The 12,377-nt window shown below is 37.6% G+C and overlaps 1 protein-coding gene across 2 annotated transcripts in view; it reads right to left on the reverse strand.

Annotated features, from left to right (window-relative positions):
* The window catches only part of CHM (CHM Rab escort protein), a 182,341-nt gene that overhangs the window by 103,428 nt on the left and 66,536 nt on the right, over positions 1–12,377 (reverse strand). For both annotated transcript variants that reach the window (XM_057538845.1, XM_057538846.1), the window contains exon 5: positions 10,880–11,264. In XM_057538845.1, coding sequence (XP_057394828.1) covers positions 10,880–11,264 — 385 coding nt within the window. The remainder of the gene's footprint in view (positions 1–10,879; positions 11,265–12,377) is intronic.

Genomic DNA, 12,377 nt, shown 5'->3' on the forward strand with positions numbered 1-12,377 from the left:
TGTACATAAGGCCAGGTGGTTATTAAGAAGAAACCAGCCTGCTGGACCTCCTCATAAACTAAAAAAGAAAAAGACTGGCTACGCATGTCCACCCAAAAAGTCAAATTATACGGTCTCTGTAATCCTAGCAGTCTAGATTTATATGATACGTCGTTCTCAAGAAGTGAGGATGATGGTTATTGCTAGAATGCATGTGAGACTGATTTAATCTTTCAATATATCTCATAACCAACTTCAGAGAGAGAAAAACAATTTCAACAGTATTATCTAGCATGTTTTGAATTTAACCAAATGGATAAATGCAACAGATTTCACTACTTCCTAAACTGAGATATCTTTATCTATAACTCGACAAATATTAAAAATGTAAATATTACATCTGAAATAAGGGGGGAAAAGAAAAAAAAACAGCTTAACTACAAAAAAAAGGAAATTTAAATAATCAATCAAAACCATTAGTTTGGGGGGGGGACCTTCAAGATGGCAGAGGAGTAAGACGTGGAGATCACCTTCCTCCCCACAAATACATCAGAAATACATCTACATGTGGAACAGCTCCTACAGAACACCTCTGAACGCTGGCAGAAGACCTCAGATCTCCCAAAAGGCAAGAAACTCCCCACGTACCTGGGTAGGGCAAAAGAAAAAAGAAAAAACAGACACAAAAGAATAGGGACGAGACCTGCACCTCTGGGAGGAAGCTGTGAAGGAGGAAAAGCTCCCACACACTAGGAAGCCCCTTCACTGGTGGAGATGGGGGGTGGGTGGGGGGGGAAGTTTCAGAGCCACAGAGGAGAGCGCAGCAACAGGGGTGCAGAGGGCAAAGCGGAGAGATTCCCACACAGAGGATCGGTGTCGACCAGCACTCACCAGCCTGAGAGGCTTTTCTGCTCACCTGCCAGGGCGGGTGGTGAGTGGGAGCTGAGGCTCGGGCTCAGGGAGAGGACTGGGGTTGGTTGCATGAACACAGCCTGAAGGGGGCTACTGTGCCACAGTTAGCCGGGAGGGAGTCCAGGAAAAACTCTGGACCTGCCTAAGAGGCAAGAGACCATTGTTTCGGGGAGCGCGAGGAGAGGGGTTTCCTTCCCTGTCTGCCCACAGAAAGCAGAACACCGCTTAAATGAGCTCCAGAGATGGGCATGAGCTGCAGCTACCAGCTCAGACACAAGAGATGAACACGAAATGCTAACACTACTGCTGCAGCCACCAAGAATCCTGTGTGCAAGCACAGGTCACTATCCACACGCCGCCATCCCCCCCACCCCAGCAAGCCTGTGCGGTCCGCCACTGCCAGGGTCCCATGATCCAGGGACAACCTCCCCGGGAGAACACACGGCACACCTCAGGCTGTTGCAACCTCACTCTGGCCTCTGCTGCAGCAGGCTCGTCCTGCATTCCAATTATAACTACCTTACCCCTCCCTCCCTCCTGCATGAGTGAGCCAGAGGTCCCTAATCAGCCAATGCTTTAACCATGTCCTGTCTGGGTGGGAAGAGAAGCCTGAGGGCAAACTACAGGAAGAGGTGAGGCCAAAACCAAAGGTGAACCACAGGAGCTGTACAAACAAAGAAGAGAAAGAGAATTTTCTCCTTGCAGACTCAGGAGCAGCAGATTAAATCCCCACAATCAACTTGAGGTACCCTGCATCTGTGGAATACCTGAATAGACAAGGAATCAACCCAAATCTGAGATGGTGGACTTTGGGAGAACTGCAGACTTGGGATTTGCTGTCTGCAATTGACTTGTTTCTGATTTTTATGTTTACCTTAGTATAGGTTTTAGTGCTTGCTATCATTCGTGGATTTGTTTATTGGTTTGGTTGCTCTCTTCTTTTTTCTTATTATTTTAAATATTTTTTTAAATTTTAATAATTCTTTTATTTTAATAATTTTATTTTATTAATTTTTTTCTTTCTTTTTTCCTCTCTTTTCTACTGAGCTGTGTGGCTGACAGGGTCTTGGTGCTCTGGCCTGGTGTCAGGTCTGAGCCTCTGAGGTGGGAGAGTCGAGTTCAGGACACTGGACTACCAGAAACCTCTAGGCTCCATGTAATATCAATCTGCAAGAGCTCTCCCAGAGATCTCCATCTCAATGCTAAGACCCAGCTCCACACAATGACCAGAAAGCTCCAGTGCTGGACACCACATGCCAAACAACTAGGCAGATATGAACACAACACCACGCATTAGCAGAGAGGCTGCCTAAAATCATACTAAGTTCAAAGACACCCCGAAACACACCACTGCATGCAGCCCTTCCCAGCAGAAAGACTAGATCCAGCCCCCACCCATCAGAACACAGGCACCAGTCTCCTCCACCAGGAAGCCTACACAAGCCACTGAACCAACCTTACCCACTGGGGGCAGACACCAAAAAAAACCAGGAACTACAAACCTGCAGCCTACAAAAAGGAGACCCGAAACACAGTAAGTTAAGCAATATGGAAAGACAGAGAAATATGCAGCAAATGAAGGAGCAAGGTAAAAACCCACCAGACCAAACAAATGAAGAGGAAATAGGCAGTCTACCTGAAAAAGAATTCAGAATAATGATAGTAAAGATGATCCAAAATCTTGGAAATAGAATGGAAAAAATACAAGAAATGTTTAACAAGGTACTAGAAGAACTAAAGAGCAAACGAACAATGATGAACAACACAATAAATGAAATTAAAACTTCTCTAGAAAGAATCAATAGCAGAATAACTGACAGAGAAAAACAGATAAGTTACCTGGAAGATAAACTAGTGGAAACAACTACCACAGAGCAGAATAAAGAAAAAAGAATGAAAAGAATTGAGGACAGTCTCAGAGACCTCTGGGACAACATTAAATGCACCAACATTAGATTATAGGGTTCTCAGAAGAAGAAGAGAAAAAGAAAGGGACTGAGAAAATATTTGAAGAGATTATAGTTGAAAACTTACCTAATATGGGAAAGGAAATAGTCAATCAAGTCCAGGAAGCACAGAGAGTCCCATACAGGATAAATCCAAGGAGAAATATGCCAAGACACATATTAATCAAACTATTAAAAATTAAATACAGGGCTTCCCTGGTGGTGCAGCGGTTGAGAGTCCACCTGCCAATGCAGGGGACACGGGTTCGAGCCCTGGTCTGGGAAGATCCCACATGCTGCGGAGCAACTGGGCCCATGAGCCACAGCTACTGAGCCTGCGCGTCTGGAGCCCATGCTCCGCAACAAGAGAGGCCGTGATAGTGAGAGGCCCGTGCACCACGATGAAGAGTGGCTCCCGCTCGCGGCAACTAAAGAAAGCCCTCACACAGAAACAAAGACCCAACACAGCCAAAAATAAATAAATAAAATTAAAAAATAAACATGGCAATAAACAATACGTAAGTAAGTAGTCAAGCACATCCAGGCCAATATTAAAAAAAAAAATTAAATACAAAGAAAACATATTAAAAGCAAAAAGGCAAAAGCAACAAATACCATACAAGGGAATCCCCATAAGGTTAACAGCTGATCTTTCAGCAGACACTCTGCAAGCCAGAAGGGAGTGGCAGGACATATTTAAAGTGATGAAAGGGAGAAACCTACAACCAAGATTACTCTACCCAGCAAAGATCTCATTCAGATTCAACAGAGAAATTAAAAGCTTTACAGACAAGCAAAAGCTAAGAGAATTCAGCACCACCAAACCAGCTGTACAACAAATGCTAAAGGAACTTCTCTAGGCAGGAAACACAAGAGAAGGCAAAGACCTACAAAAACAAACCCAAAACAATTAAGAAAATGGTAATAGGAACATACATATTGATAACTACCTTAAATGTAAATGGATTAAATGCTCCAAACAAAAGACACAGACTGGCTGAATGGATACAAAAACAAGACCCATATATATGCTGGCTACAAGAGACACACTTCAGACATAGGGACACATACAGGCTGAAAGTGAGGGGATGGAAAAATATATTCCATGCAAATGGAAATCAAAAGAAACCTGGAGTAGCAATTCTCATATCACACAAAATAGACTTTAAAATAAAGACTATTACAAGAGCCAAAGAAGGACACTACAGAATGATCAAGGGATCAATCCAAGAAGAAGATATAACAATTGTAAATATTTCTGCACCCAACATAGGAGCACCTCAATAAATAAGGCAAATGCTAACGGGCATAAAAGGGGAAATCAACAGTAACCCAAATAGTAGGGGACTTTGACATCCCACTTTCACCAATGGACAGATCAACCAAAATGAAAAATAAGGAAACGCAAGCTTTAAATGATACATTAGACAAGATGGACTTAATTTATATTTATAGAATATTCCATCAAAAAACAACAGAATACACCTTCTTCTCAAGTGCTCATGGAACATTCTCGAGGATAGATCATATCTTGGATCACATATGAACCCTTGATAAATTTAAGATAATTGAAATTGTATCAAGTATCCTTTGCGACGACAATCCTATGAGACTAGATATCAATTACAGGAAAAAACTTTGAAAAATACAAACACATGGAGGCTGAACAATACACTACTAAATAACCCAGAAATCACTGAAGAAATAAAAAAATACCTAGACACAAATGACAATGAAAACACGATGACCCAAAACCTATGGGAGGCAGCAAAAGCAGTTCTAAGAGGGAAGTTTATAGCAATACAATCCTACCTCAAGAAACAAGAAACATCTCAAATAAACAACCAAACCTTACACCTAAAGCAATTAGAGAAAGAAGAACAAAAAATCCCCAAAGTTAGCAGAAGGAAAGAAATCATAAAGATCAGATCAGAAATAAATGAAAAAGAAATGAAGGAAACAATAACAAAGATCAATAAAACTAAAAGCTGGTACTTTAAGAAGATAAACAAAATTGATAAACCAAAAGCCAGAGTCATCAAGAGCAAACATAGAAGACACAAATCAACAGAATTAGAAATGAAAAAGGAGAAGTAACAACTGACACTGCTGAAATACAAAGAATCATGAGGGATTACTACAAGCAACTATATGCCAATAAAATGGACAACCTGGAAGAAATGGACAAATTCTTAGAAAAGTACAACCTTCCGAGACTGAACCAGGAAGAAATAGAAAATATAAACAGACCAATCACAAGCACTGAAATTGAAACTGTGATTAAAAATCTTCCAACAAACCAAAGCCCAGGACGAGTTGGCTTCACAGGCGAATTCTATCAAACATTTACAGAAGAGCTAACACCTATCCTTCTCAAACTCTTCCAAAATATAGCAGAGGGAGGAACACTTCCAAACTCATTCTACAAGGCCATCATCACTCAGACAACAAAACCAGACAAAGATTTCACAATAAAAGAAAACTACAGACCAAAATCACTGATGAACATAGATGCAAAAATCCTCTACAAAACACTAGCACACAGAATCCAACAGCACATTAAAAGGATCATACACCATCATAAAGTGGGGTTTATCCCAAGAATGCAAGGATTCTTCAATATATGCAAATCAATCAACATGATACACCATATTAACAAATTGATGGAGAAAAACCATGATCATCTCAATAGATGCAGAAAAAGCTTTCAACAAAATTCAACACCGATTTATGATAAAAACTCTCCAGAAATTAGGCATAGAGGGAACTTACCTCAACACATTAAAGGCCATATATGACAAACTCACAGCCCACATCATCCTCAATGGTGAAAAATTGAAATCATTTCCACTAAGACCAGGAACAAGACAAGGTTGCCCGCTCTCACCACTATTATTCAACATAGTTTTGGAACTTTTAGCCACAGCAATCAGAGAAGAAAAAGAAAAAAAAGGAATCCAAATTGGAAAAGAAGAAGTAAAGCTGTCACTGTTTGTCAATGACATGATACTATACAAAGACAATCCTAAAGATGCTACCAGAAAACTACTAGAGCTAATCAATGAATTTGGTAAAGTAGCAGGATACAAAATTAATGCACAGAAATATCTTGCATTCCGATACACTAATGATAAAAAACGTGAAAGAGAAATTAAGAAAACACTCCCATTTACCATTGCAACAAAAGAATAAAATACCTAGAAAGAAACCTCCGCAAGGAGACAAAAGACCTTTATGGAGAAAACTATAAGACACTGATTAAAGAAATTAAAGATGATACAAACAGATGGAGAGATATACCATGTTCTTGGACTGGAAGAATCAACATTGTGAAAATGACTATACTACCCAAAGCAATCTACAGATTCAATGCAATCCCCATCAAACTACCAATGGCATTTTTCACAGAACTAGAACAAAAAATTCCACAATTTGTATGGAAACACAAAAGACCCCTAATAGCCAAAGCAATCTTGAGAAAGAAAAATGGAGCTGGAGGAATAGGCTCCTGGACTTCAGACTATACTACAAAGCTACAGTCATCAAGACAGTATGGTACTGGCAAAAACAGAAATATAAATCAATGGAACAGGATAGAAAGCCCAGAGATAATCCCACACACCTATGGTCAACTTACCTTTGATAAAGGAGGCAAGAATATATAATGGAGAAAAGATAGCCTCTGCAATAAGTGGTGCTGGGAAAACTGGAAAACTACATGTAAAAGAATGAAATTAGAACACTTCCTAACACCATACACAAAAATAAACTCAAAATGGATTACAGACCTAAATGTAAGGCCAGACAGTATAAAACTCTTAGAGGAAAACTTAGGCAGAACACTCTTTGACATTAATCACAGCAAGATCCTTTTTGACCTGCCTCCTAGAGAAATAGAAATAAAAACAAAAACAAACAAATGGGACCTAATGAAACTTAAAAGCTTTTGCACAGCAAAGGAAACCATAAACAAGACCAAAAGACAACCCTCAGAATGGGAGAAAATATTTGCAAACGAAGTAACTGACAAAGGATTAAACCCCAAAGTATATAAGCAGCTCATGCAGCTCAATATCAAAAAAACAAACAGCTCAATCCAAAAATGGGCAGAAGATCTAAATAGACAATTCTCCACAGAAGATATACAGATTGCCAACAAACACGTGAAGGGTGCTCAACATCACTGATCATTAGAGAAATGCTAATCAAAACTACAATGAGGTATCATCTCACACTGGTCAGAATGGCCATCATCAAAAAATCTACAAAGAATAAATGCTGGAGAGGGTGTGGAGAAAAGGGAACCCTCTTGCACTGTTGGTGGGAATGTAAATTGATACAGCCACTATGGAGAACAGTATGGAGGTTCCTTAAAAAACTAAAAATAGAACTACTATATGACCCAGCAATCCCACTACTGGGTATATACACTAAGAAAATCATAATGCAAAAAGACTCATGTACCACAATGTTCATTGCAGCACTATTTACGATAGCTAGGACATGGAAGCAACCTAAGTGTCCATCATCAGATGAATGGATAAAGAAGATGTGGCACATATATACAATGGAATATTACTCAGCCATAAAAAGAAAGAAATTGAGTTATTTGTAGTGAGGTGGATGGACCTAGAGTCTGTCCTACAGAGTGATGTAAGTCAGAAAGAGGAAAATAAATATTGTATGCTCACACATATATATGGAATGTAAAAAAAGAAAAAAAAGAAAAACAGTGGTTCTGATGAACCTAGGGGCAGGACAGGAATAAATATGCAGACATAGAAAATGGACTTGAGGACACAGGGAGGGGAAAGGGTAAGCTCGGACAAAGTGACAGAGTAGCAATGACATATATACACTACCAAATGTAAAATAGATAGCTAGTGGGAAGCAGCTACATAGCACAGGGAGATCAGCTCAGTGCTTTGTGACCACCTAGAGGGGTGGGATAGGGAGGGTGGGAGGGAGATACAAGAGGGAGGGTATATGCGGATATATGTATACATATAGCTGATTCACTTTGTTATACAGCAGAAACTAACACAACATTGTAAAGCAATTATACTCCAATAAAGATGTTAAAAAAAAAAAAAAACCTATACACAGTATAACCAGCCAAACAAAAACCAAACCAAACCAAAACAAAAAAAACATTATTCTGAGTATGCAAGAGGTTCAGTACAGACGTTCTGTAAATCAGTATCAGTTAGGTATATTTTTTTAAACTATTATATCAGTCTAACATTGTGCAGAAGAAACAAAATTGACACTGCTTTTTTTAAAAATCAATTACCCTGACTAAATATGGCATGTTACTTCATTACCTTCAGCCTAATACACTACACAACTGATATAGCTCATGCTTTTAAGAATATATTGCCAAGTATTAATTCTATAATTATAATAAAAAAGTTACTTCAAATACCTTATTTGTTTAAAAACACAAATACTCAAGATTCAATGATCCCTCAGTATCATAATAATTTCACAAATATTAATATATCAAACACAGAATGTATTTTAAGATCTAATAAACCTTAAGATTTAATGCCAGCTTTAAAAATAAAGCATTTAATATACCACTGAAGAGTGAAAACACATTTCAATAAAAACTACATAACCTTTTGTCTGAAGCTTAGAAATAATGAGTATGTACCATATTTAAACCTAAGCTTCTTTTCCATCATTATGTAAGTGACCTACCATAGCAATTTCACAGTGGTGAGAGGCTAAAGAATACTTCAGTTTGATTATAATAATGGCAACTAAATTAAATAATTAACAACTCTTGCTTTACTTGGCATGTTGGTTTCATAATTATTAAGGGTATGGACTTTCTTAGAAATGAGTTTTATTTGTAAGAACTTCATCTTTGATCATCTTCTCTATAAGTCTAAGCAGTATAGTACTATATTTTAGTTAACTAACCTACCCTGAGCTATAAGATTTCTTTTTAAAAGGCTGTATACAGGGATGAGTTTTGTAAACTGTAAAGCACCACAATACTTGCCAGTTTTATCATGATGACTCTGAAATGGAATGCATGTAGAAATGTCAAATAGTTTGGCGATATCAAATTGGACTTTAGGAAAGAGGTAGGGCTTCAGATAGATATTTGTCAATCACCCTACACTCAGATGTAATAACTGCAATTATTACAACAGATGGGCTTTCCCAGGAATAACTGATTGACCCAATATCATGGAATATACTGCTTTCCACACAGTAAGTACTCAATAAATGTTCATTAAATGACTGACTTTTTAAAAATGATAATAAACCTCTTGTATTGCTATGGTTATACATTCTTTAGCTACCCCTGCTTTTGTAGGATGAGTACAGTAAATCATTATTAGCTATTTTTTAAACATGTGAACCCATGAAAACTATGCAGGACAAAATACAACTGCCTTAACTCCTCTAGACGTGTTTGTTTTTAATTTACCCTAAGAGAACCACTATTATTAACTGTTCAAACTCGTGAAAATACCCAGAAATCTCCTTCAGAGTCTCCTCAAATATCTCAGCATCTAATTAAACTATCTCCCCCTGCACCACAACCAGCACGCATTTTCTTATACAAGTGAATCATTTCCTACAATAATTCCAAAAATTCTAACAGCACTTCTTCTACCATTCCCCTTTGCAAGATTTATACTATATTTCAGCTAACATAAAGGTTAGAGACTTTTATGAAGTAGTCTTGATTCTTAACCACCATTTATATCACCGTTTCTTTCAGTTAAGCATTCCAAATTCCAAGTAACTAATTCAAAATGAAAATTTCAGAACAAAACCTATTTGTTACTTGACTACTTCAGTGTTTTGGCTTGTTTATTGTTTTTTTGTTTTTTTAAATTCTTTCCTGCTCATGAGAATAGGAAGACTATTAGTGAGCTATGATTAAACTTCCACCCAGAAATTAATAGCCAAGGTAACATGTAAAGAATGCTAGATTTCAAAGGATGGCAGGATCAAAGTAGGTGGAATAGACAGTACAGAAATATGAGGTAGGACCAAGGCAGTAGCCAACTCAGACCAAGGCAGAATCAGGCACAGAGAGCTAGCTCAGAAAGAAACTATGAGTAGTAAAAAGATATTCATATTTTCAGGCATCAGGTTCAAAGAGATCAGCAGTATGAGGATGTGTGATTGGATCAGCAAAATGTGAGGAGAATTAGTCCCTCTCTTTATAACCTGGAACTTCAGGAGAGCACATTAAATAGAAAAGCCTAGGTTTGAGGCAAGTCTGATGTTATTTACCACCCTCTCCTACTTCTTTTCAATTTCTTGTTTGCCCTCAACTTACAGTATTTGGTCTCTGCTTCTTTCTACTTTCACCCAGCCCTATATTGTAACCCTTTAAGGCCATTACCTTTTATGTTACTGGTTTTCTATTCTTTTGCACTAAATTAGCCTTGTTTCCTATAAACCCAGTACAACACTATACCCTCCTAAGACTCAGGGACCTCTTCTGAAGTCATACTGACCTAACATCAGAGGTAAGGATAGAAAAATAACTGAGGTAAATAGCATTCTTCCCAACCTCCCTGCCCCCACTACTATTAAATTATCCTCCAAAGTGCTCACACCTGAACCGATAATTTTCAAAAATGCATTGTTTTTTTCAAAATGTTCATCATCATACAGATGTTAAAATAGTTACTATATAAATAAGGGCTAAACAAAAGTTCATTTAATAGATTGACTATAAATAACATGGATCTGTAATTAGGTTCATTAGACTTTTTTCTTGGTAGAATTCATAGTGCCCATGCAGTAGGAGAATATTAGGGTGGAATACGTATTCCAATACAGAAGTATCCTTGATATAGTACTGAGCATTCTTAATGTGTTTTAAACTATGTTCAAAGAATATTTTAATGGAACTATAAACTTCAGATACTATCTCTTTATAAAGTAAATGTCCTACATTTCAGAGAATAAAATTATTAAAATTGGGTTTATGGACCCGGATGCTATTTTCAATCAATTAAAATTTAGTATTGTTCTATGAAAAGATGGGTAAAACTGGTACTTACCTTTGATACCAAATCAATATTAAATCTCCTGCCTTCTTTAATAATTTGCGAGTAAGTAATCCTATTTTTCTTTGGTTGCTCTGCGGTGTTTTCGGCCATAGGCACATTTTCACTTGTTTCCTTTTCTGAAGTTGAGGGCACACAAGTTTTATCACAATGGTTTTCTTTCTCTCCTGTCGCTTCAAAATCATTCACTTCTAGGGCACTCTCTGGATCACTGCTTGGAGTTTGTTCTGTGGGTATTTCACAGCTTGCAGTACTTAATGACTGATCTTCTGTAGGCAGGCAGGCAGAATCTGCAGCTTCTGTGGAGTTCGCAGATGTCACAGAAGCGTGATTTTTCTGCAGTGCACCAGCTTCTTCGACATCTTCATGCAAATCCTGACTAATGAGAAATTATAATAATAATCCACACCAGGCTTTTGATAATTATACTTGGCTACCTTTTTGTATTATTTTAACTTTCAATGGCAATTTTAATTTCTTTACCTCATTTATCTTGGATGTTTTGCTTTATGGGACACACACATTAAACATTCATCTGTTAAGGTTTCAATACAGTACGAAACATACTTAAGATTTGAAAAGTATACATAAAGATTTCAGGGTTTAGCAGGCCATGCCATGTGTGTGTGTGTGTGTGTATTTTTTTTTTTTTTTGGTGAAAAGCAGATTCTTATCTTTTTATTTAATTTTTATTTTATAGTGGGGTATAGTTGATTTACAATATTGCATTAGTTTCAGGTGTACAGCAAAGTGATTCAGTTATACATATACATATATCCATTCTTTTTCAGATTTTTTTCCCATATAGATTATTACAGAATATTGAGTTCCCTGTGCTATACAGTAGGTCCTTGTGGATTACCTATTTTATATATAGTAGTGTGTATATGATAATCACATGTATATTTTTGAGAATTTAAGGCAGACAGGGGAATTGCATTTTACAAACAAATCAACACAGTGCTTACAAGTACATCCTTCAGAATAAACAGATCGAGGTTCAAAGCCTCACCCTAGGACTAGATAATTCTGTGAATGTAGACAAGTTGTTTATCCTCTCTGACCTAAATTATCCATCTATAACATAGGGATAATACCACCTACCTCACAAGGTTGTTTTGGAGATTAAATGAAGTATCACATGCAAAGAACCTGACACAGTGCCTGGCACACAGTAAATGCTCAACAGTGGTAATTACTGTTGAGCAAAGATTATTATTCAAAGATTATTATTGTGGTGTGACAGAGCTAGAAAAAAACTGCTGTGAAAGCGTAAGTTGGCTTATCACAATGTGGTATTGAACAGGATCTTTCTGAATTCTTTCCTGCTGTATTTTGTTTTATTGTTAGTGTCTATTACTTTACTGGAAGTGCCACTTCCAAAGTTACTACTAGAGTTAACATTCTCAGTCCATTATTGCCTTGATTGACACAACAGGCTTCCATTCGGTGTGCCTGCATCATGTGTCTCTCCATGATGTTTTATCCTCCA

This window comes from Balaenoptera acutorostrata, chromosome X (assembly GCF_949987535.1).
Source record: "Balaenoptera acutorostrata chromosome X, mBalAcu1.1, whole genome shotgun sequence".
In the NCBI taxonomy this organism is placed as follows: Eukaryota; Metazoa; Chordata; class Mammalia; order Artiodactyla; family Balaenopteridae; genus Balaenoptera; species Balaenoptera acutorostrata.